The following is a 25,718-nucleotide window of genomic DNA, read 5'->3' as shown; positions in this document are numbered from 1 at the left end:
TTGGGGCAGGGACCTGTCCCTTCTGCCCCTATTACTCTGTGAAGGGCATGCACACTGATAATACGACGTCAAGCGTGGCAATTGAGATCATCACCACCACAAGCTGCCACGCTGCTTAAGTAGCGGAAAGTGGCGTTTGCACAACCTGCCTTGCACTGCAGTTACCTCTCCCCGCAGACCTGATCACAAGACTGTGCAAACACTTCTAAAGTGAATGCTTCCCAAATGGAAAGAAATGCCTCTCCGTTCCATCCCTCACTTCTCTCCTGGAGCAGGAAATCTACTGGAGAAATTTGGTGGGCAGTGGGGCGTCTGGCACCCCAGGGTGCCACCGAGGGACATGCTTACCTCTCCAACTCTCAGGGTGTTGCGATAAGAGAGCACCTTCTGCTCCAGTTGGTATTCCCTGCACCACAGGTCTCTGGCAACGCTCCCGCGTACTCCTGAGAGGGAGACACCAGATGTTGCAGCTTCCAGTCCCAGAGGACCCCAAGCGGCCCACTGCTCCTCTTTCAGGGGGCTGCCAGGGCCCCCTCCAGATTTCCCTCTAAGAGCATTTCCCGGAGGCCTCTGCGGTCTAATCGTAGGCAAGACTAAAGAAAGCAAGGCTCACGTCAGCCTCTCAGCAGGGAACCTCAAATGCGCTTGCAGGCTTCTTTCCTAGCCCTGTGAGTGGTCCTGGGGCAGGCCTACGTGCCACACAAGTATTGCATGAGGCAGAGGCCATGACAAAAGCAATATCACATCAGAACATACAACTAACCGGAAAGCAACAAAGGAAGACGCAAAACATAAGTGCCCTGCAGTGTGGGCCCTAGGCCTCAGGACCCTCCACGCTACCCGCAAAGTTTGCTCTGATTTTCTCTGCTGAGTGCAAACATCTCTATTCTATCGGTAGCTGCTGCGACAGCCCTTTGCAGACCACGTCAGTTCCTACACCTGAAGCAAACTCATGAGTTCCACGGTCATCAGCCAGGCATGCAACTCCGTGCAACAGGGGCCATTTCAAAAGGTGGGGCTACTGGAGGAAGGGCAGGGCCGGCCCTCCCATCAGGCAGAGCAAGGCGGCCGCCTCATGCAGCACGTTCTGAGTGTGATGGAAGGCCGGCAGATGATTTGTTCTCCCCCTGAGGGCACAGGTTGGTTGCCAATTGCCATGTAGCGGGGGAGTTCATAGCTTGGGGTTCTCCCGCAGCCACCACTGCAGTTGAGGCTCAGGTGGCCTCAGTGGTACGGAGCGCCTTCTACCAGCTTTGGCTCGTGGTCCAGACATGCCCCTATCTGGACAGGGATAACCTGGCTTCAGTCGTCTATGCAACAGTGAGTTAGATTACTGCAACATGCTGTATGTGGGGCTCCCCTCCAAGACAGTTTGGAAGCTGCAGGATGTGAAAAATAGGGCAGCGGATTGGCCGGCCCTGGCTGCGGCAAAGAGCTCCTCTTGCGTCTGCTCCCACAGACGTACCTTGCTGGCGCAGGAGTAACTGGTAGAGCCGGAAAAGGCCCTCCCTGGCATGCCGACTAGTCAGCGCCTTGGGGTCCGTGATGCATATGGAGAGCTCCGCAACATGGCGCCCCACGTGCGGGATTTCACTGGTGTTCTGCAGGGAAAGAGAACAAGGGGACTGTCACCTCCACGGAGCGCCTCAGGGGCCCCCTGTACTCTGATCCATTCCCACTCCAAATACAAAATAGTTCCACACCATGTCTGTGGAAACTTCCAAAACATATCAGAGCCTTCCAAAAAATCCGTAGAGACCATGACCAAAACAGGTGATGCGTAAACAGCCCACCGTATGCCGAAAGCCGGGTTCTCCGCCTGTTGTGGTCAGGGGGAACATCTGGCTTCCCCACTCTGAACACAGCTACCACGGTGGCACGGCTGATCCCAAAGCACATGTTCCCCAGCAGCAAACTGGGTTGACTAGAAGAAAAGCAGCATGAACCTGACCACGAGGCAGAGGCGGGGTCCGAGCTCCGAAACAGAACAGTCCTCTGTGGGACCCAAACATGGCGCTGAAGGGCAGCACTCTGTGTGGCAGCGTGGCAGCCGTCCGGCAAGGGATAGCGCAGCAAAACGTGTCTGCGGGCAGGTTGGTGCCGCACTGGAGCCCCAGAGGCTGGGAACGAGCAGTGGCAGCCTGGGCCCGCCCCCCGGCCGGAGCCCTGCAGCCCTCCGGAGCCAACCCCACCAGCTTGTGGCCGACTCACATCCAGCTCCGGCATGCCCACAGCAGAGCGCAGCAGGGCGGCGCTGCACCTGGCGGCCCGGACTCTCTCCACGGAGGCCTTGGAGGGGAGCCAGAAGTGGACGTGCTGCAAGGGGAAGCGGCACCTTGGAAACGTGGCACTGCGCACCGCCCCCCTGAGCGTGGCCCCCGGCGATCCTGCTCCTCGGCCGAGGGGACGGACCCGTCTGCCCTCCAAGGAGCCCCCCGCAGCTCTGCTCTTGGTGGGCGACGGCTGCTGCCCCCAGGGGTGCTGCCATCCAGCCGGGCAGGCTGCTCCTGGCCCCCCACGCCCGGAGGCCGGCAGGGCGGGGCCCTGCTTCCACGCACTCACGTGGAGGATCCTGGACAGATGCCGAGGCGTCGGGTCCCCCGCCAGCAGCGCCCTCAGCATGGCGTCGAGGGCTGCTGAGGAGGCCCTGCACAGCGCCTGGGCAAAAGGGAAGCCGCGTCAGGCGTGCCGGACGCTCCTGGGACAGGCCAGCCAGACTCCCTGCGGAGGTGGCTGTGTGGATGCCGGACACGGAGGCCGAGCTGCTGCACTCTGCCAGGAGCCTCCCCTTCCCTCTCCCCGCTTGCGCGGGCCTGCCCACCGCCCCCAGGCCAGGAAGTGCCCGCTCAGGCCAGGCCGCAAGTCCCGCGGGCTCTGGAGGCGCCTCTGCACCGAGCTGGAAGGGATCTACCTGCTGGGCGACGCTGTGGCTCCCGACGTCCATGCTGAGCACCTCGTGCAGGCTGAGGCGCAGGACGCAGGACTCCAGCTCTTCTTCAAGGGGAGGCTTGATTTTGCTGCCAGGGTGGAGAGGGAAGTCTGGGATGCTGCCCCCAGGGAGGGGCGTCATCCAGGGGGTCCCCATCACAAGTTAAGTGATGTACCCCCGATCGGCTGCCTTGACCATGCAACCCCCCCGCAGGGAGGCCCCCCTTGGCCTGGAGAAGAACCAGCCCTCATGCCCCGGGCACCGAGAAGAGCGTATGCCAGGAGCGAGGGAATGCCCCACGCAGGCTGGCGGGGGAGAGGGCTGGACCCTCAGGCTCAGAGGCCGTCTTTCCCAAGGGAACATCAGGCAAATGCCCCCCAGACGTGTGGGCACTCGGGAGGGGAGTCAAAGTTCCTCCTGAGTCCTCCCAGGTCATTGCTCACATCCTTTTCCCTTCTTTCATAGCGCTGAAGGCTGTGGGGACAACCTCTTCTTTATCGTCAGGGATCCGCTGTTCTGACCCCCCGCCCAGTGCCTTTCTCCTTTCTGTTTTCCCCATTTTGTTTCCTGTCGTGTTTCGTTGGCTTTCCTGAAAATCTGAGCTTTCCTGCTGCTTATGTATCATTGCACCTCCCGATCCCGGATCGCCGGGAAGAAATATCGTGCCCTGCCCCCCAAACGCACCTCAATTTGTGGACGGCGTCCATGGCGCCAGTCAGGACCGACGTGGGCGCTGGTGTCGTTGGAAGCCTCTCCATCACCTCCTAGGGGAGCCCAAGGGGCAAGGCAGGTGAGGGCCGATGCCCGTGGACCCCGGAGGGCCGCCGCAGCCCCCGTCCGACGCTTCCCTCCCAAGCTCACCATCGAACGGGCGCGGCCTGAGCTCCCGCTCACTTCTGAGCCCTTCTCCTCTCCCTGGGAACGGGGATGGCAACTCCATCCCATCGTGGGCGTGTGCAGGTGCATTTGGCGATCCCGTCCCCAGGGCTGCAGAGTCCTCCTTTCTTGCACACCCACAGCACAGAACCACCCCCGGACCCTACCCCGGGTTTCCCACCCTCCGCTCAGCCGCTGAGAAGCCGTGAAGCGCCAGCCGCCTTAAAAGCACGCGGCACGCGGGCAAACGCGAGGGGAAGGGGCCGCTCCACGGGCCTCCTGGGGTTGCATCCACTCACCACTATCGCCTCCGCCAGCTCCGCCTTGGTGAGCGGGCGGATCCGGTGCAGGAGGTCGTCCTCGCAGGCCCTGCAGATGGCGGCGAGGAACCTCGCATCCTGCTTCCCCTGGAAATTGCAAGGGAGTCGGGCTGTCGGTCGGGGGGGAAGCGCCCTGGGATCTCTGGCTGCCTCCCCCAGAAGGGGCCATAAGTAACAGGGAGAAGCGAACTAGTGAGGAGGAATCATATCCAGTATGGCTGAGGACGTCACTCACTGCAGCCTGTGCAGGTGGAGTTACAGTGCCAGGCTGTTTGGACAGGATTCAGCTGCCCCCCTTTACTTATCCCTCTTGTTTCGTTGCTTCTTGCTTGTTTGGATGTGGATCCATTTCCTGCTCGCTCTGGTTGGCTTTCCCACTAGCCATTTAGCCTGGATTGGGCATCGTTCGTCCGCTCTGGTTTTGACGGGGAATCCAGACGTCACAGCCAACCAGTGAAAGAAGGCATGTCGTCCGTTTTCTTATTTGCCCCTTCCTTTTAAAGTTTCTCAGCAGGTGCCCCTTCAGTTCACTTCTCTCCTGTTCACTCTTATACCTCTAAAATGGTCATTTATTTATTCATTTATTTATTTCATTTCTGTACCGCCCAATAGCCGAAGCTCTCTTGTTTATGTTCCCTTCTCAGCTTATGTTCCCTGCAACATGCGGCTTTTATTACCAGTTTTCTCTTTGCAGTCAAAGCAGATGTTCAGTATTATTTTTCTGTTTTTATTCTCAGAATTCACAATTGTGATTATACAGAAAAAACAGTGAAGGAGGGATTCCATTGGCTGCAAATAGACAAGCATTAATTAAACAATTACTTCACTTCTGGGACACACGAGTGACCGGGAAGCACGTAATTGAAGCGTCAGAAGCCACCCAGCAGAGGCCACTTTTAAAAACAGAAAGAAGTCAAGAGGCCGTTGCTGAATGGGAGTTCCTACTGAGTAAACAGCGAGTAGGCTTTTATCCGTGGGGACAGGCCTTGCTGGATTTTTATGGGGAGTACCATGGTGTGATCATTGGCCCTGTCTTAATTTCACTAATTTGCCTCTGATGGTGAAAAGCAATGGCTCAGCAACTCTGAAGGCCCCTAATGTAGAAGCAAGATGTGAGGGAAGCGTCTGTGCTGAGGGTGGCTGTTGTTCTTTTACCTTCTCTCCGTCCATGTAGCGTCGTATGATGCTGGTGGGGTCCTCAGATTGGTCCACGCCCGATGCATCTGAGTGCCGTGAACAGGTGGAGGCCTCCGAGCTGGATCTTGAGTCTGGAGGTGGGGAGGCACACAGACCATGTTGGGAGAGGAATATCCCCTTCCTTCTCAGAGACAAACCCGGGGTCTTCTCAATGGCTCTCTTGGCTGTGTTGCACTGCGCTGGCTGCCCGTCTCTCTCTGCATGCAGCGCATGGTGTGGGGCGAACGTACAAAGCCCTGAAGAGCTTGGGGCCACCTCCTCCTTCCTTTTCGATGGCCTTGTGTGTGTCCCACCATCAAGAGAGGCTAGGTGGGTGGGACCACGGGATAGGGCGAGTCTCTCTTAGTTTACAAGCTGACTGGCATCCAGGGAGTCCCCAAACGTAGAAATGGGTCCCTTCTTGGCGCATGGCCCTGTTTCACTTGTTTGCTCACCAAAGAAGCCCCCAAATCATGGAGTGCATTCAGGATTCCACCCACACAATTCCATGTCCTCTACCCTGGGTTTTCCACTTCTCCCCAACACTGACTGGAGTCCCTCAGGGTTTTCTCCCTACAGACTTGCTTTTGGACTTCTGCAAGCCACAGAATTCCCCCCAGCCTGGGAACTCCCTTCCGCGCATGCGCGATGCCATTTTGGCCACCGAACCCCTGGCACTCTCCCCCTCCCCTCGGAGATCGGCGTGAGATGAGGACGATTCCCGGACCTCCTCCTCCAACCTGGGCATCTCCTCACCTGCACAGCGGTATCTGGATGTCTCCCCATTCTGATTTCCCAGGTCCCCAATGAGTTCCCATGTGGAGACTCTCTGAGGAGAGGTGGTCCTGCTCCTCGCCTCTTCCTGGTGCGCAGATGCCGGAAGGGCATCTCCCCTGGGACACTGCTGACGCTGAACTTTCCCCACAACTGCCTTCTCCTCCACGGGGGCAGAGGTTTTTTCCCTGCAGAGGTGGTACCATTTCACCTCTCCCGGAAGAGGGAAGATCTTGTTTCGGGAAAAGAACTTGCGCAGGCAGCAGCACCTTTGGTGGCCCCCTGAAGCGCCTTCCGCTTTTACGGTGGCTTTCCTTTTCGGAAAGATGCTCCGCAGCTTTGACAGCCTAGGAGAAGATGAGAAGAGTGTCTTGCAGGGTTCTCCTCAGCCTAACCTCAGTGCCTGGACTGTGCAGAAGCCATTTCTCTTTTGAGGCTCTGGATGTGTTCCTTCCTGGGAATTTTCAAGCAGCCCAGAGTGTCACCTTTTAAAGGGAACCCTGCCTGGGCTGGGGAGGAAGGGACCCCCTCAGGCCCCAACGCAGAACAGGTTGAGACGTTCTACTCACATCCTTTCCCTCCCTCTCCTCTCCCTCAATAACAACGGAATGCAGAAACTGCTAAGAAAACGCGAGAGAGAAGCGTTCAGCTCCTTCTCTCGCTGAGCACTTCTGCCCATCTGCCCCCTGAACCAGCTGTGTCGCGCATCACAGAGGAGGGCCTGTCACCATGACCTTAGCAACGGAGCAGCCCTGGGCACTGCTGCTCTTCAGTGGCGCGGTCCTTGGTGTGGCCTTGAACCCACGCCAAGCCTTTTCCTTCACATCTGCGTGTGCTTTCGATTCAGGCCGGATTTGCTCATGTGCTGGATCTGCTCATGTCACGTCCGTTTTGAAATACAATTGCTGTCCTCGTCACGCTCCACAGGATGGCACATTTCCTGTCACTTTGCCCACCGCTCCGAGAATCAGTGCATCTCAGCGCAGCCCCAATAGACCTCTCACTGCTCTCCCTAATGTTCTCCCTCATAACACAGAAACACGCACACACGTGTATCTATTAGGTTCAAAACATCTGACATCTCATCTCAGTAGGAACTTCATATAGTCCACCTTGGCAGACGTTATTTTTCACAGTCCTAACATGCCAAGAGACAGTCTCTCCGAATCCTCCTCCCGCAGAGCAGTGAAGTGTGAATCACGAAGACGACACGTGCCCCTTCTCACGATTCCGACGCGCCGACCAGTCCAACAGGCCCTCACGGCTTCGCCTCCCTCAGTGCCGAACTCAGTCCGGCCCCTCGTCTCCCCTGCTGCCCGGCGGGCTGCCCTCGAAGGGCCCCTCCCTGGCGGAAGGCGCACGCTACCCCCATCGTCGGATCTCCGGGCCTCTGGGAGCAGCAGCGGAGGCGGGGCAGGAAGACATCCCCGGTGGGGCTCTGGAGGGCCCAGCGCCCACTGCTCCCCCTTCCCTGCCACGGGGGTCCGTCTGTGGCCTTTGAGGGGAGGGGGAGCAGTGGCGGAGGTGGGGCTTGATGGGAGCCTTCGCGAGCAACGCCGCCGTGGAGCAGAGCGCTCGGGAAGGGTAGCGGGCTCAGAGCGCTGCAGCCAGACGCCCGAACGGGGCCTGCTATGAGGCACACGCGGTACCCTGGACACAGGAAGGCTGCAGTTCTCTAAGGAGGCTTTCTTCAGGAGGGCTTTCACCAGCCTGGCTGCCATGCTTGGGCCTGAGCCAGCAGGACTCTACAGGGCCCTAGGAGGGACAAACCAGAGAGCTGCAAAGCAGAAACTCCCCCGGCGAATGCTTCTACCCATGGCAACGCCCCTCCCGCCCCCCGCCCCCCACGTGAATGTTCACTAAAGCCCTGGGATCCTACGAGCCGACAGTCGCACTTTTTTCCTACTCAAAATTTTCTAATTAAACCTAAGTCGTTATTTTCTGTAGACATCTATGTACCAGATTTAATGTGTATACCTCACAATATGTTTTTCTCCTTAACTGATAAGCGAGATCATTACATTCCTCTCTCACAGAAACCTTTTCATCTCTGGTGAGGAGTCATAATTCGGCCTTCTCTCATTGGTCATTATCCAAACCGCTTTGCCAATTACTTCTTGAAAAGAAGTACCTAAGGTCCATAGTGGAACTCAGTTTGGATCGGCCCTATTGGTACCAGCTAGCTTATTATGTATTTAATTCTTTGTCATCCTACTGACCTTCTGTGCAACACACCTCACTGCCTGGGGCTTGCAGCTCCGAGACACGGCAGCTTTTGCGTATGCGTGCGTGTGTGTGTGTGTGTCGGGGGACTAGTCCCTCTCTCAGCAGCCATCTTCAGCACACTGAGAACTGTGCCACCAACCTTCCGTGGCAGATCCGTGACGCTACACAGCAGGAGGCAGCAGGGACAGAATTGGGCAACGGCCCTTTCAGAAGCCAGCGGCTCCCCTGAGGGGGCGGGGCTGACTGCAGGCCTGGATCTGAAAGGTCTGAAAGGCCCTGCCTGAGCGCGCCCTGCCTTGGCCCCGGCCAGCCGAGCCGAGCCAGACTTGGCCAGGCCTGATCGACTCAGCTTGACCTGAGCAGCCAAGACGTGACTGCCGTTCCTCGCCTCTGCTTCCTCGCGCTCACCCTGCCTCATGGGCTTCGGCACCTTTGGTGCCTTGAGCCGAGCCGGACAGGACAGGACAGGGAGCGTCTTCGGAACGGAAAGTGGCTCGTGGGCTGAAAGAGGCTCCCCAGGCTTGCTCTGGGGCGAGGCTGCCCACGCCAGGGACATCCGCACGGACTGAGGACGGGACAAAGCCATCCACACCGGAGGTGCCTGACTGGTAGAAGAGGACGTGACGTCAGATGAAGAGGGTACGACGCTATCCGCGGCTGAGGCGTCTCCACGGGATGACAAGGAGACACCCTCCGTGTTGCTCGATCTTGGATCGGGGTGGGGCGCATCCAGACCATGGAGACAGAGGGATATCCCCTTCCTTCTTAAATGAACAAACAAAAAGAATGAAAGGTAAGACCTATTAGAGCACTTCTCAATTCAACTATTCCCATTAGTCTTCCTTTCCTGTCTTTTCTAGATTATGTATTTAAAAAAACCCCAAAACATAAAAAGTGCTGTCCTTGCCTTGTTCTTTGGCTCCCCCCTTTCTGAATTCCCGTATTCCTTCCCTTCCCATTTCAACTCTCATCTCTCTCTCTCTCTCTCTCTCTGTCTCTCTGTCTGTCTGTCTGTCTGTCTGTCTGTCTCTCTCTATATATAAGCCCCCCCTCCCCAAGCCCCTTTTCTCTTCTCTTAGGCTTTGTAGTGTACTACCCCGCTTAGCTTGTAGGGAGTTTTTCTTTCTGTGTCTCATTTTCTTTTGCTCCTGTGTGTGTGTGTGAGCTGTGTGTGTGTGCAAAGCACAACACACGAGTCCGTACAATATAGCCGGCAACCCACTGCAAGTTTCCTATACATTTTATACAATATATCGTATATAAAGGGCAAAGCACTACACAGTTTGTTTGTATCCTGTGGTGCAAAGCAAGCCCACTATGAGGCACCTACGGGGTCTTGGCAGGGGCAGAGGTGGGCGAGGTGCTGGTGGTGTTCGGTCAAGACAACAGTCGTCAATGTGCTCATTTTCAGTGTGCCCGCCCGGCAGGGCTGCTGTGTTTGCTTCCGGCCCGGTTTGCATGGGTGGCTTTCTGCTTTCAATCAGAACATGGCTGTCTGACGGCAGCTGCCCTTGGAGAGTGGTGCTTGCCTTCGGCTTGAACGGAGGGGACGGTCTGCCACGCAAGGTGCAAGTCGGGTGACCTCTCAGGTGCTATGCGGATTGTGCCCACCCAACGGTGAAGGGGGTCCCCCTCTCCGCCTGCTTCCCTGCCCCATGCCCAGGGCCGCCCGGGGCCCTGCTTGCTGCTGCTGCTGCCCGCCTCCTCGCCAGCCTCTGCCCGCCTGCGTGCCAGCCTTGTGCCAGCGCCCGTGTAGCACCCAAGCCCGTCGCTGCCTCTCCTCCTCCTCTGCCATCACTGTTGTCCCAGGGAATGTGTACCCCATTGGCACTGCACCAGAGATTAGGGACCGCCACGTCCTCCTAATCACCTCTTACACACCGACTTTCTCTGATGATCCCTTTGTGCCCTTTGGTTTGAGTTTCTGAAAACAGCCCATTTTACTCGTGCCTAGCACAGAAACGACTGGGCCAAACTGCCTGAAGTTTGGCAGGTTCAGTCCCTGCACTGGGGCTGCCAGTTACCCAGATGTCAAGCTGTAGCTTGGGCTGTGTCAGAACAGCTAGGAACGAAGCCTTGGGAGAGGCATGCCAGCTTTCTCGAACAGGAAGCACTTGGCGGTCGGGAAAAGGGGGCCTGGCCACCGGGAGAGCCCCGGGGGGCGTGCTGGGGCTCCGGGAGAGCTGGATTTGGCGCAGGCCTGAGCTTGCCCCCCAGCCGGTGTGCAACAGCAGGCTGCAGGGTCATCATCGGGCTTCCGGACTGGCAGAGCAGGTGATTGGAGCTGGCTGGGGTGCCAAGGCAGCACTTACGAGACATTGGGCTCACGCAAGGCCAGGAGCAGCGAGGGCTCCACGAGCCAGGCAGGGCTCCACGAGCCAGGCAGGGCTCCTCCAAAGCCCTCTGCTCCTCAGCAGGCCAGGTCTTCAAGGGGCCGGCGGTCCCATAGATGCCCCTTCTGTTCACCGCACCTTCATTGGAGAGAGCAGGGTCCAAATCCTCCTTAGCTGGGAAAACACACCAGGCAGCCTTCGGAAGGCGCTCTGACGCAGCCCAAGCTACAGCACGGGGTCCTCAGGCGCGTCCAGTGAGCCCCATTCATGTTGCTCACGCGCACCGCTCTGACGTCCCTGGAAAACACTGGGATGTATTACAAAGGCAACTCCTACTTGCGTTCATCTCGCAGGAATTCTTTCCGCCTCCTCCCAGGGCACAATCCTATGCATGTTTAAGCAGAAAGCAGGCCTACAACTGCCAGCATGACCCAGCCAGCCTGTTTTCTGTCTCGACCTGCCTAGGATGGCACCTTTCCCAGTTAGGGTGGGAGAGCGCAGTCTGAGTCGTCTCCGCTGGGGTGTGCAGCTGGCCCTACCATTGGGCAGAGTGAGGAGGACCCTGGTGTGTCTTGTCATTTCCGTGTGTCAGCCTGAGGGCAGGGCACGCCTCACTCCCTTCCTGTTCTTGAGGGCAGCCCTTTTGGGAAACGATAATCGCCTAACATTCGGGATAAAAACCCTGTCAACGAATGCATACTTCGGAGAGGGACAGGGACAGAACTGACCGTGTGGATTTGATCTCCGCCGGACTCCAGGAACGGGGGTTGTATCCTGTGTCCTGCTGAGAGATGCCGGTGCGCAACATTCTTTTGCAGCTTGACATACTGTCCTCGCCAACATGGGGCCCTTGGTTCAAATATGAAAAGGGCATTATGTTCAGGGAGGTTTCTGTCCCGCCCCCTCTTCCAACGAGCTTGTACCGGGATCTCCCGCCACCACCCATGACACTGGGACCCCGGGAAGAGAGCCCTCGGATAGGGGAATCTCCCTGTTGGGTTGCGGAAGCATCTTGGCCCCAGTGCACAGGCGTGGCGATGGCTGCACATGCACGCGAAGGCATCCCGCCCCTCAGAGGGGACCCACCTCACGTGCTGGCTGCTCCGGGGAGGCTGTGAACCCATCGGGGGAGATCTGCACTTTCTGTGGGAGATCTGCATCTTCAGCCAGCAGAGCCAACCCCTCCTTAGACACTGAGCTGAACGCACTCCTTAGACACGTGTGACGCTGTACAATTGTGCGGATGGTGGTTTGAATGCAAACTGCAGGGGCCCGGTCAAGGTCAGGGTACTGGCATGGGCGGCAGGCAGGCTTGAACTATTCCCCCCCCCAAGTCCGAATCCCCTCCTGAGAAGGCCCTCTCCCGGGCTCCCACCAAACGTGCCTGTGCCAATGGTGGGACTGAGAGAAGGGCCTCCCTAGAGGCGCTCAGGACATGGGCGGGTTCATAAGGGAGAATACGGTTTTGCAGATAATACGGTTTTGCAGAGGAGGGATGGCGAGCTCCTGCTGCGCTTTCCGGGCGGGAGAAGAGGGTTTCCCCCCTCCAGCAGCCCTGGTGCTTCTTAGCTGTGTTAGATAAAAAGTCCTTGCTTTCGGTTTAGAAGAAAAGAATGCCAGGCAGGCAGCAGTGGATCCAACACTATTTTATTGAACGTTTTGCAAAACGGGTGCAGAGCAGTCTGGACCCCGAGACGCGTGTGCAAAAGCCCTTTATATCATATCGCTTCTATTGTTCTCACCAGTAACCAATGAAACAGTTAGTACATCGGCTCACTAAGTTAATATCCAATAAACAGTCACTATCAGCTTACCAAGCCGTTAGTCATGAGTGCGTCAGTATGATTCCCTTTTTGCTCCGCCTATGTTTTCCCGCCACTCGGGCTCTTACGTAACTTGAGACGCCAATGGTTATGGAGTCTCCTTTTTTCTAACAATTCCCTCCTTTAAGTCTTTATTCACGTCTTAAAGCATTTAAAACGGAGTTTCTTTATCAGCACAATAAAGCAAGAGCATCTGTTTTGACAGAGCGGTTTCAATTAACCGCTGGGATAAGCCTCTAGCGCAGGGGATAATGCAACAACCAAATAACACTAAAACTCCTATCATCACTACAAGCGAAATAAGGATTGAGGCTGCTAGGTGTTTCCATTTTCCAAACCATCTCTCCAACCAGTCAGTCACGGGGTTGTTAATCCCTGAATTCTCGGCTAATTCTTCAGACAAGGCGGTGAGACCCTGCAAAGCCCTTGTTACCGTGCCATCTGGGGCAGTGTTGTTAGGGATGAAGGTGCAACACCGTCCACCTAGCATGACACAAACCCCTCCTTTTTCTGCTAACATCATATCAAGAACACGCCGATTTTCCCAAGCCATTTGGCTGGTGGCATCTAGCTGCTCAGCCAATCCTTTTACAGCATCTCGAGTATAGTTTATAAACCTCTGCTGATTATAATAAACGTAATTGATCCAATCTACATTTTTGTTAATGGTCACCCACCAAAACAGGGTAGATTCAAATCCTGCAGAAATTTGATTTCTTCCTTTGAACTCATCTGGCACTCCCCTTGGTACTCCTATGGAGTCAATATATATTTGATCATCAAAAGGGGTTACTGATCGTTTCTGCCGGGGTTGGCCAGTCTTCTCTGCTGGATGGTATGCAATTGAAAAGGGGACTGCCAACTGAACTAACCCACAAGCTCCGGACCAATTGGAGGGCAATACCTCATACAACTCTAGGCCACCACAATACCACCAGAGATCAGCTCGTGGGATTGAAAGGGAATTATTCCTAAAGCGGGTAGAATTAACACATCTTACTTTACTCGTCAGGTTCCCTATACGCCCCTCTGTGTCTGCAAGGTTTCGGTGTATGCATCCGGTATGGTTTCTTCTTTGCAGGAAGACTGTGGAAGGTCTGACACGATCCTTTGATTTGAGTGGGGGGTATAATTTATTGAGGGTTTGGCATTCCTCCTCTCCCCATGCATCAGGGTGTTGGAACAAACGGATCACGCAGGTGAGGAGGGAAGGAGTGTCCCATCCCAGTGGAAAGGGCAGCACCTTTGCCACAGATCTCCCTGTGGCACAAACAAAACAGTCAGACTTATTTAAAGACTTGGCTGTATACTTTATCCACTCTAACCACACATTATCAGTTTCCTCTGTTATTGGGATCCCTAACCTGGTTCTCCAGGGACGCCTCTCTTTCTCAGGGATCTGTACCAGAAGTGGTCTGAGGGGTGTTGGTGTGACATTTCGGGGTTTTATCTTAAAGCTGTCAAGCCCAAGTCCTTGAGGTATCACCATCCACGTTAATATTTCTTTAACCAACATTACCAACACCACCCACAATACTTGCTTCATATTACAAGTTTTTTGTAATTCGAACCCGAGCTTTTCCCAGATGTTGTGACTTGTATATTACAGGCGATTGTGGCTCCTGGATGGCTTCTTCGCCTGTGTCCTTGGCAGCTTCCAGAGGGGTGCCAGGGAGCAAAGGACCGTTGCCTGTGTCCTCCTGTTCTTTCCAAGTGACAGAAGGAAGCGAGGGTCGCTTAAATGGCTTTATCCGGCTGCAATGTGTCCATTTACTAGAACCCACAAGCTTTACACACGAGTGGCTGGTTGGTCCCACCAAATAAGGCCCCTCCCACCCTTCCTTTAAAGCTTCTTTATTCCACTTTTTCAGCAACACCTCGTCTCCCGTCTGGAAGAGATGGATAGGTGCATCTAACGGCAGTCTCTGAAACAGAACGGAATAAGCTCGTAGCTGTGAAAGAACAGACTGTAGAGAAGTCAACTGATCCCTTAGCATCTGATCACCCACCTCCCACTTAACTTCCTCCCTCCTTCCGCAGTGTACCCGAGGCGGGAACCCAAACATCAGTTCAAAGGGGGACAATTTTATGTCCTTTCTTGGCATCCTTCGAAGCTTCGTTAAAGCTATTGGCAGAGCCTCAACCCAAGTGAGCTTCACCCCTCGTTGAAGTTTGGTTAAAGTCTCCTTGAGGCTCCGATTGATTCTTTCAACCTGTCCACTTGCCTGGGGCCTCCAGGGGCAATGTAAATGCCACTCTACTCCCAGAGCTTGTGCCAGCCCCCGTGTAATAACTGAGGTGAAATGTGAGCCCTGATCGGACTCTATAACTTCGGGCAGGGAGAACCGGGGCACCACCTCCTGTAACAATTTAGCAACAACAGTTTTAGCTTGGCAGTTCCTACATGGAAACGCCTCTACCCACCCTGTCATTTGACATACTATTACAAGCAAATACCTGTAACCCCTACATGGTGGCATCTCAGCAAAATCAATCTGCGCCCTCTGGAAAGGATAGTAGGCCCATGGTCGCCCTCCTTTTGGAGGAGGGGGTGCCCTGGGAGGGTTGGTTTTCTGGCAGACTTCACAGGTTGCGGCTAGTCGGTGGGCGCATACAGTTAAGCCAGGGGAGACAAACAGCCTCTTGCAATAGTCGATCATGGCTGATGCTCCAGGGTGTCCAAGAGAATGGTGAACTTGCTCTAGAACAACCCTCTGCAGGGTCTGTGGAAGAAGCAGTCTTCCATCTGTCATCTGGATCCATCCGTCATCACAGGGACTTATTCCGTGTTCTTGTGCCATTCGTAACTCAGCAGGGGAGTATGTGGGGCGCTCTTTTCTTTTGGGTAGAATGAGGAATGTTCCTTGGATTCCCTCTCTGGCTGCTCTTTTTGTGGCCTCATCTGCCTTCTGGTTTCCCTGTCTCCATTTTTCCTCGTTTTCTTTCCCATGGGCTCGGACGTGGACAACAGCTACTTGTGAGGGTAGCTGGAGGGCATCCAGAAGATCCACTATTAGGCCACCATTAGCCACTGGAGATCCGTTTGCTGTAAGGAATCCCCTCTCTTTCCACAGTTGCCCATGAGCATGCACAACGGCGAAGGCATTTTTGCTATCGGTATAAATATTTACTTGCTTTCCCTTGCTGGCTTGCAGGGCTCTTGTCAGGGCTACCAGTTCAGCGGATTGGGCGGAGAAATGAGGAGGCAGCCTTTCCTCACGCACACTCTCCTCTAGAGTAACGACAGCCGCGCCTGTGTAGCGCCTTCCATCCAGCATATAGCTAGATCCATCTACAAACAGATCTCTGGCTCCCTCTATTGGTTCATCCTCAAGGTCCGGTCGGCCTTTGGTGTCCAGGTCTAATACTTCAAGGCAGTCATGATCTGGGAGTCCTGATCCGTTTGTGCGCAGTAATGTTGGCAGTAGTGTGGCGATATTAAAGCTGGAGCAAGCCTTAAAAGTGAGGTTTTCGTTTGTTAGTAAACCTATTTCATATCGGGAATGCCGGGCTGGGTTGAGAAATTTGCTTCCTCCTCCTGATCCCAAAATTTGTGGCACTCCATGCGGCACCCAAATTTCAATGGGTCCTCCCATTGTCAGTTTCTCCGCTTCAGCGCAAACCAGAGCCGTTGCCGCTACTGCCCTCAGGCAACTTGGCCATCCTCGCGCTACGACATCTAGGACCTTGGAGTAATATCCCACTGGTCTCCAAGAGGGCCCTTTTCGCTGGCAAAGCACTCCCGAAGCTATGCCCTTATTTTCATGCACATAAAGTCTAAATGGCCGGCTGGGATTTGGTATGGCTAGAGCAGGTGGTGACACAAGAGCAGCTTTAAGACTGAGAAAAGACTTATTCATTTCCTTAGTCCATTTCCATTTATCCAGTCTATCTTTTTGCAGCGCCTCATACAGCGGCCGCGCTGTCTCCCCATAGTTTGCTATCCATAGTCGGCAGAATCCGGTCAACCCCAGGTAGGCCCTCAATTCGCGGGGGGACTTAGGGACAGGAGTGTCACGGATGACTTCAACTCTTTCTTGCCCTAGGCTCCGAGTCCCCTTAGTTATGTGGTAGCCTAGGAATTTTACAGTTGGTTGGGCCAACTGTACTTTTTCTTTTGACACTTTATACCCCCCGCCCCCTGCTAGATAGTTGAGGAGGGAAACCGTCCCACTCAGGCACGCATTCTTGGCCTTGGCTGAAATCAGGAGGTCGTCACAGTACTGGAGGAGATGCACCTCTGAGTGCTGCTGGACCCAGGGTTCGAGATCCTTTTGGAGCTGCTGGCCAAAGACCACCGGTGAGAGATTCAGCCCCTGAGGGATGACTGTCCATGCTAATTGAACTTTTGACCCCCCCCCGGGCTTTCCCATTCAAAGGCGAACAAAGGCCTTGAATCAGGGTGGAGGGGGATGCTGAAAAAGGCGTCTTTTAGGTCTATGACAGTGAACCAGGCGTGCTCTTCTGGAATTCCTACAAGGAGGGTGTGTGGGTTGGGGACCACAGGATGGGGGGCCTCGATCTGCTGATTAATGAGCCGGAGGTCTTGCACTAAGCGAAAGCCCTTGCCCCCCCCTCCCCTTTTTGGCACAGCGATGATGGGCGTGTTATAGGGGGACATTATCTCAATGAGCCGGCCTTCTTCTCGGAGCTTTGTTATTACTGGTTGTAGGCCCTCCTTTCCTTGGCAGGAAAGGGGATACTGTTTCACATGAACAGGCCTTGCTCCCTCCTTGAGGGGAATTTTGTATGGTGCTGCCGACTTGGCACGAGAGGCCCCTCCAATCCCGGCCCACGCTAGAGGGTTGACTCTGTTTTCTATTAAGCTCCAGTCCTCGGTGGCCTCTGGGGTGGGTTCTTCTGCAACCTTCAAAAGGGCCATTTGGTAGTTAGTACTCTGCTGTTTAGGGAGCCGTATCTCCATCCTTCCGTCAGGAGTAAAAGCAATCTCAATTTGGAGTTTAGTCAATAAGTCCCTCCCTAGCAATGCCACCGGACAGGAGGGGGTACAGACAAATGCATGTTCTAGGTGTGTTTTCCCAACCTTGGTGAACAGGGGACGAGAGAGGGGCACTTGGGTTGCCCTTCCCTCGACCCCCATTATGGTGGTGAACCCCCCACCTCCCGTTGGGGGCTCACTGAGGGGGAGGACGGACAGGGCGGCCCCTGTGTCCACAAGGGCTTTGTAGGAGCGGCCCCCAACCTTTATTTTGACCATGGGGTCCCGTCTTGCCTCAGAGACGGCTAAGAGGGGGCCAGGCCCCGGTCTGTCCTAATCTCTTTCCTGTTCATACAGAACTCTCTGCGCTTCTCCCGTATTTTCCCCTCTCTCTTTCTGCTTCAAAGCCTCACAGTCACGCTTCCAGTGCCCCATTTTCTTACAAAAGGCACATTGATCTTTCCCCAGGGGAGATCCTTTCCTTCCCCCTTTCCTCCCCTTCCTAGCTCCCTCCTTGTCAGGTTTAAGAACCGCAGCAAGGAGCTTGGCCTGCCTCTTGTCTTTTTCTTTTCCTTCTTCTTCTTCTCACCTCTCATAAACCTTTTGAGCTACTTCAACTAAAACTCCTAAGTCAGCTGCCAACCCTCCTTCAATTTTTTGCAACTTCTTTCTGATGTCCTGGCAGCTATTTCCCACGAACTGAGTCGTGAGGATCCTTAAATTATTTGGATCATTCAAGTCAATGTCAGTATATTTAGCGAAGGCTTCCCTCAGCCTTTGGAGGAACACAGCAGGAGGTTCGTTTTTGTCTTGCTTTAGAGTCAGGACTTTTTGCAAATTGGGGGCCCTTCTCGCGGCTTGCTTCATGCCTGCTAAAATGAGTCGAAAATAGTCAGCATGTAAGCGTCTATGTGCCGCTGTGGCCACCCCCCAATTGGGTCGCCCTGTGGGCAGAACCTCCGCCGTCTCCTCCTCAGTTGCCTGGGGATTTTCCTCCCTATACTTGGCTCGTGCCCCTGCAAGGATGGTTGGCTTTTGGCTGAGAAAACAGGTGTTCAGTAGCATTTGTGTATCGTCCCATGTGGGGTTGTGAGTAAGCCTCACATTCTCCATCAGAGACAGGAGTGGCCCGGGATCCTCTTCAAAGGAGGGGTTAAATTGTTTCCAATTATACAAATCAGATGTTGTGAATGGGACATAAACAAACATCGTCCCTTGAGGATGTTGGGCGGTAGGGTCGGGGACTTCTCTGATGGGGAAGGTGAACTTCACCGGTGGTTGGGGGTCCTTTCGCAGGTTGTAGTTAGGTCCCCCTTTTGCCTCTCTCTGTAGGACCTCCAATCTTTCCTCTAGGGAATATAGACGATCTTGGAGAGTGTCCTGGCGTTCAACTAGAGGGGTGGGGTCCTCCGGTACTATTTCATGAGAGGGGTCCTTCTCGGGGGCATCTAACTGCTGGGCGGGCCCCTCAGGAGAGGGTGGTGGTTGCAACGAGCGCCCTGCGACGGCTGTCCCGTAGGGAGGAGGAAGCAGTAGGTCCTCCGGTGCCGTGGCCACGACCCTGGGTGGTCCTTCTTTTGGTGGTTTCCTTTTGACCACCATGGGAAGGGCAAGGGACATGCATTTAACAACCCACGGAGCAGGCCTGCCGCCAAGGGGCACACAAGTTGCCCACGAATCAATATAAGGAAACTGGTCCCAACTTCCCCTCTGTGCTACTATTGTTCGCACATCAGATACCAAGGTTGGGTCAAAAGACCCCTCGGGTGGCCATTTGGGTTCTAATATTGGCCATTCCCGGGTGCAAAAAAAGACAAGACGATCCTTTGTCATCTTAGTTCCATAATCCTGCTTAAAATGTGACCAATTGCGCAAACAACACTCCAAGGGTGTATGGGACTTCTTCGCAGACTTAGATTGGGACCCGCCCATGACGGTGGGAATTTCAGTCAGCAATTCTTGCGCTTCGCCCTCCTCTGACCTAGCCCGTCTCCGGGGTAAGGAAATGCAGATCGGGGCTCCTCACTCGCTTCGCCCGTAGGCGTCTCACACAAGCACAAACACACCACCGTCCCGCGTTTATCCCCTAATGTAAGCTGTTTCACTTACCCCAAAAGCCTCTTCTGTCCCACCCGCAGCTGCGTCCAGCTGCTTATTGATCCACTGCCGGTGCCTAAAAGGAGTGATCACGTCTCCCTCTTCCTCTGGCGTTGGTCCCCAGGCGCTTCTGCCGCCACCGTCGTGAGGAGAAGGCAGTATAAAACAACCGCCTGTGGCCACTTCTCCTCCGCAGCCCCTCGGCTCAGCGCGAAGGGGACGCGCCCCGAAGCAGGATCCGAGTCACGGCACCAAATTGTTAGATAAAAAGTCCTTGCTTTCGGTTTAGAAGAAAAGAATGCCAGGCAGGCAGCAGTGGATCCAACACTATTTTATTGAACGTTTTGCAAAACGGGTGCAGAGCAGTCTGGACCCCGAGACACATGTGCAAAAGCCCTTTATATCATATCGCTTCTATTGTTCTCACCAGTAACCAATGAAACAGTTAGTACATCGGCTCACTAAGTTAATATCCAATAAACAGTCACTATCAGCTTACCAAGCCGTTAGTCATGAGTGCGTCAGTATGATTCCCTTTTTGCTCCGCCTATATTTTCCCGCCACTCGGGCTCTTACGTAACTTGAGACGCCAATGGTTATGGAGTCTCCTTTTTTTTAACAGCTGGGTGCAGAGGAGAGACGCCACACTCCTCCCTCCCCCACAGCCTGCTCACGCGCCTGCATGGCCCCCCCGTCCTCTACGGCCATCCGGCCGTGCCGAAATCCAAGGCTCCGCTCACGGCATCTGAGGACGAATGCCAACGAAGCCTTGCTTGTCAGAGTCTTCCTGGCTGTTTCCCCCGCATGACTGTGGCCTTCTTACGTGCAGCAGCACAAAGGGGGGTCCAGGCATGTGGCTGCCCCGCCCCCCCGTTGCGCAGTGCCATTCAGAAGAGCAGTGCCACGCGCTGTTCCGGAGGAGAGGGCGATCAGGTGGCTGCTGCACAGGTTTCCCCTTCTTAGGCAGCAGCCCTGAGGGAATCGCAATTCCCTGCCCCGTGCAGAGTTACAGAGGAGCAACACAGGGGATGAAGGAGGGAGGAAGTGATCCTCTGATCACTTCCCCGCAACTGGAAGTAGGGCCCACGGGACAGGGAGGGTGGAAGGCGTGTGAAAGCAACAGTTTTACAACCTGTGGAGTAGGCCGTCTTCCAGTTCATTTGCTTGGGCTAGAAGAAAGAAGTCTGATAGAACAGCCACTAAAACGTGTCATTCAGCAATCCAACAGTTCAGCCTCCCGCTACCTGCGGTCCGAAACACCTGGAGGACGCCCACTCCCAGCATTCCCAACCAGGGGCCGTGCTGGCTGGGGCTGATAAGAACTGAAGTCCAAAACATCCGGAGGCTCCAGGTTGAGGAAGGCCGCACTAGTTCCCCTGTCCCCCATTTTCATGATATTGAGTTGATAGCACCGGTCCCCAGCACGGGTTTGTGTAAGCGCTTCACACGCTCCCAAACGCTAAGTACACACACACACACACACACACACACACACACACACAGTTTATCAAGTTCTTCTCGTACCTTCTCTTGGAGAGAGACCGCCACACATGCGTCCCAAATAGTCTGGAAATATCGTGCTACTAAAGCTGGATCCAGGCCAGCCTGATCCCCCAACTATCTTCTGGGGACATCGAACCCATCGCCTTGTGCAGCCCGATCCTATGCATCTTTCCTCGGAAGTCAGCCCTCCTGAATTCAACGGGGATGTCTTCCAAGTATGGGTGGATACTCTTGCGACCTTCAAGTTGATACTGCGCTATAAAGAAGATTTGTTTAAAAAGAACGCATTATTCCCCCCCCCATCACTAGCTAGCATTTTTTGCAGGCTTCATCTTGCCCCTACAGGGAAAAGGGGCGATCCGACCTCCCCTGCCCCCAACTAAGGACTCTTCTTTGTGCAATCCTATATGTGTCTGCTGAAGAATAAATCCCATTGATTCCAATGAGGAGTGCTCCCACGGAAGTGTGTATAGATTTCCTCAACCAGCTGCTCTCCAGATGTTTTGAGCTTCACCTCCCATCAGCCCAAGCCAACATGCCCAATGGACAGGAGTGTTGGGAGCTGTAGCTTGAAACCTCTGAAGGAGACCAGGTTGGGGAAAGCTGGTGTAGAACGCTCCCCCAAATCCTCAAAATCGTGCTGGGGAGGCAGGAAGGAGGACATAGTTCAGGAAGCATGCGGGGTTACAGGGGGGCTGCAGATGCATAGTCCCTCCTGGCACACCCATGGAACGCCCCCAATCCAGCCCCCTATTCCCTTCTCCTGATGTCAGTGCTCTGAAGTCATGAGGTCAGGACTGCTGAGGTTTCCTTGGTGACGGGAGGGGCCATCCCAAGTTGGATACGTGTGTGAATTACAACCACAAACTGCTGTGCCATCCCCCCCCCCCAAATCCAGCAGATGCGCATGCTTGGCGGGGGAGTGTGAAATGTCCTGTGTCCCTGGGATGCCCACCCAGGGACCACGGGATTATGGAGCCTAAACAATTCATTGAGAAAACCTAATTGGGCTGCTGAAATTGAGATAGTTGCGGGGGAAAGAGGAACGGCTTTGGGAGGGACCGGCTTCTCAGTTCTGCTACTCAAAAGAAATTCCTGGGCGGAGCGTGCGTTCAGAGGCAGCCTGCGCTTGCCCCAGATCTGGCTGGTGGATCACGTAAGCCTGACGTCTCCCCACTGCTGCTCTGGAGCCTCCCCCAGAGCCCCTTGCAACATGCCGCGATTCCATGGAGCCAATTTGGGGTCGGGACACCTCCAGGAGGCCCGAGCACCACTGCTCTCGGCCCCTGCGTGGAAATGGACGCACAAGGACACACGACCACGGAACGCCAGTGTGCTGCGCCCCGTCCCTCCTTCCTAATCACGCTTTTGGGTGGCAAACGTACCCCAGTGACCCAATGTTCTTAATGAAAAGACCAACTGTGGCGTTTCCTGGACAAACACGCCTGCTTTGGAAGCGAGCGCAGGCAGACCGATATGGCTGAGCCCACGAGCCAGGAGACGGCACGTGGATAACGGGGCTCAGCAAGTGTGTGGCCCGGCGCTCCTGTTCCTCGGCACGCAGCCGCTCTCTTCAAGGGAGCGATCAGCATCACAAGGGTCCGAATAGCCACCCCTGGAAACCGCCGTTTTGGTCCTGAGAGTGCCGATGGCTTTGTTTGTTTCTCTGTCACCTTTGTATCCGGCCTTGTCCTCCAGGAGCCCGAAGTGGCCCCCATGGCCCCCCTCCTCTCCATGTTATCCTCACAACAGTCCCGTGGGTAACGCAGGCCGAGAGTCAGTGGCTGGCCTGAAGTTCCCCAGGGAGCTTCGTGGCCACCTGGGGATTTGAACCCGGGTCTCTCCAGTCCTAGTCGAACACTCTAACCCAGGGGCCCCCAACCCCCGGTTTGCAGACCGGTCCCAGTCCATGGCCTGTTAGGGAACGGGCCGCAGTAGGGGTGTGAGAACCCCCCCTTACCTTGGGTCTACGGGGGGGGGGAGGTGATCTGTCCCTCCCCCCCCCACCCCGGAATCCTCGCTAGCCCTGGCCGGCTCTGCTCCGTGTCGAGTCCGCGGAGCTGCCGGCCAGCTCCGGTCCCGTTCTTTGCAGTAATATCCTATTACTGCAAAATACAGGGATTTAAATGGCGTCCGCTATGCGGAGCGGAGCTGGCGAGGATTGGGGGTGGGGGGAGGGACGGATCGCCCCCCTGCGGACCTAGGGTAAGGGGGGTTCCCACACCCCTAGTGAGGCCCAGTCCCATCCCCCCCTCGGTCCATGGAAAAATTGTCTTCCATGGACTGGTCCCTGGTCCCAAAAAGGTTGGGGGCCGCTGCTCTAACCGCAACATGCACTCATGTGGCCCGGGGATTTGGGGCAGGGGTGTGGGGGTTCACGGGATGCGTGAGTTTCAAGAACATTCGTCTTCCCTGAATTAGGGGCTGCCTGAGGGCATGTGTCTCCCCCCCCCCGCTTTGAAGCTATGAAAGAAGCCTTGGGCAGTGCCCCCGCTTAGCAGAACACATCGCCGGCACATCGCGGCTCCGGGGGAAACCATGGAAACGAAGGGACGACGCTCACGTCCGGAAGGGGGCAGTTTGGCAGAGGCATTCCGCAGTACAGCATAGCAGTCTGCAGCCTGCCCCTCTTGCGGCTTCGAGGGGAGCTCGGTGGCTGGAGTGATGCTCCTGGGACGGGCCGTCCGGGGGAACAATGACCCAGAGAGCGTTTTGATCCTGGAATGCGGCCAGAGCCACCACGCCACCATGTGAAGCAGCGAGGCGGCTCCTGTTGTTAAAAACCAAAGGGCGGAGGAGAGCGGGGAGAAAGCAGCACCAGCTACCACGTCCTGAAGGTAAGAAGGAAATTCCCTTCCTCTATATTCCAAGGAATCCCTCTAAAAATAAGTCCGTTGCTCTCGCTGCTCCCCCCCCCCGCTCTGCATCAGACAATCGGGGGCCTCCGAGCTCAGGGGCTTCCAGTCATCGAGCGCGCCATCGATAGGATCACGCCCGAAATTACGCCCACTTTGTGTTCCCATTGGGTACCTTTCTGGGCTGATTCTCCAATCTCGTTTCACTTCTTTGCTCAATCTTTTCTAACCCCTCATGAATTTCATTCTTCAGTGTCCTCAGATTTGATTGGCTTGCTTTCCGCTAAAGTCATCTTGTTCTCTAGCCCTTTTCCGCCTTGCTTTTTAGTACTCCCCCTTTCCCTTCTTGGCCCATGTTGAGGCCTTTTCTACAAGAGGCTGTTAACCCGCTACATCTAATTTCCGTTTCACCACAGAACTGAGATCAGAGCGCTGCACGAGGAGCGTTTCCTTTCCTGCTTTTCCGCTACATACCCCCTAAGTGGTGCTGTGGCAGAGCGGAATAATGCAACTCCAGATGTGGAAATAGCGTTTTCTTTCCGCCATCCTCTAAAAAAGACTGCCCAAAGTGGTGTTTACAAACAGAAGTGAAACTGGAGGGTCGGGTCATTGTCTGAAGAACCTGCAAACAACCGTGAGCAGGGAATGAGGAGCGCCCAAGAAATGCCTCTCGAAGAAAAGCTCTGAGTCAGACTTTTTAAAAACACGATTTCAATTGATTTTATGCATCTAAAAGCATGAAAACAAGAACAGTTCCAGTATTGGATGGCTTGTTCAGTCTGTATTACTGGGAGTAAATTATTCTGCATCATTTCAGAACGTCTTTCCCAGGGGCTCACGGAGGGCATTCCTTCGCCGCACTTTGGGATGGCGCCTCCCTCTGGAGCGTGCGGGCAGGGGAGTGTCGCCGTGCAACGACCGCTTTGTAGGCTACAAGCGCCATGGAGAACGAGAAGTCCAGGATCCCTGTCTACGCTTTCCAACAGCCCAACGTAGTCCGCCTGCCCAAAGATACACAGCATCATCCAAAAACGCAAGTCTGAACAAAACGATGGACCGGGACCCCTGGAAGAGCCAGGCTTTACCTCAGGTGCAAATGTTCCTTCACGTCTTCCCTTCAAAGCCGTAGGCCCTGTTTCCAGGACAACAGAAGGAGAAGGCAGGAGGGGCTCCCCCGCATTTTTGTAGGGCCAGCACACCCGGGCCCCTCCCTGGAAACTTGGGCATTTCCCCTTCACGCTAGCCTTCCACGTCCGGGGGAGGGGGGCTGCGCCCCTCCGGAGCTTTTGGCAAGGCAAAGGGAAGGAGAGCCAAAGGGGTTCCCTGCGGCCTGGATTCCCACTCGGAGCCTAGTGCGAAGGCGGAGGGGCGCTTCCTGAGGAGGGCGTGGAAACAGAAGCCCCCCAGGCCCGGCGCTTCTCACCGGACCGCTTCCCTGCGCCTCTGCCGAAAGCTTCCCACAGACTCCAGCTGTCAGGGGAGGCCCCAATCCACAAGATTCACCAGAAAGGAGAGGAGGCAGCTTCCCCCCAAAGCCCGCCAAGCCCCTGGCGATTCCTCACCAGAATCTCCGGAGGAATTTTGGAGAGCGGAATGGGCTAAGCCAGGAGCTGCTCACGAGCTGGCCATAGGCTCTGTTCACTTCCCAGTGAGGCCCTGGATGTCCTGAAAGCGCCCATCGTGGCTGCACTGGTGGCCACCTTCACCTCGCTTGCCGTCATCCCAGCAGCCAGGGAAGGGGCTCCTTTGGCCCCAGCAAGAACAGAAACTGCCCTTCAGGAGGTTCAAACCTAGGTGGCATCGGTCTTCCAAGCCACCAGGAGAACGTTTCAATTGCACCTCTACTTATTCTTCCACCTCAGAAACG

General features: G+C 55.3%; 1 protein-coding gene across 1 annotated transcript; it reads right to left on the bottom strand.

Annotated features, from left to right (window-relative positions):
• Positions 1–255: 255 nt before the first annotated feature.
• Positions 256–2,795, bottom strand: LOC146358684 (uncharacterized). The gene is made up of 3 exons (XM_084807378.1): positions 2,212–2,795; positions 1,466–1,601; positions 256–593 (listed from the first exon to the last, which is right to left on the bottom strand). The coding sequence occupies exons 1-3, from the start codon at positions 2,620–2,622 to the stop codon at positions 256–258; spliced, it is 885 nt and encodes a 294-aa protein (XP_084663504.1). The 5' UTR covers positions 2,623–2,795.
• Between the last annotated feature and the right edge of the window lie 22,923 nt (positions 2,796–25,718).

This window comes from Heloderma suspectum, chromosome 1 (genome assembly GCF_057233095.1).
Source record: "Heloderma suspectum isolate Gila_16-S chromosome 1, 16-S_ref, whole genome shotgun sequence".
Lineage (NCBI taxonomy): Eukaryota > Metazoa > Chordata > Lepidosauria > Squamata > Helodermatidae > Heloderma > Heloderma suspectum.
The sequence above is the reverse complement of the archived record's forward strand: the minus strand, read 5'-3'. Positions and strand labels throughout refer to the sequence as shown.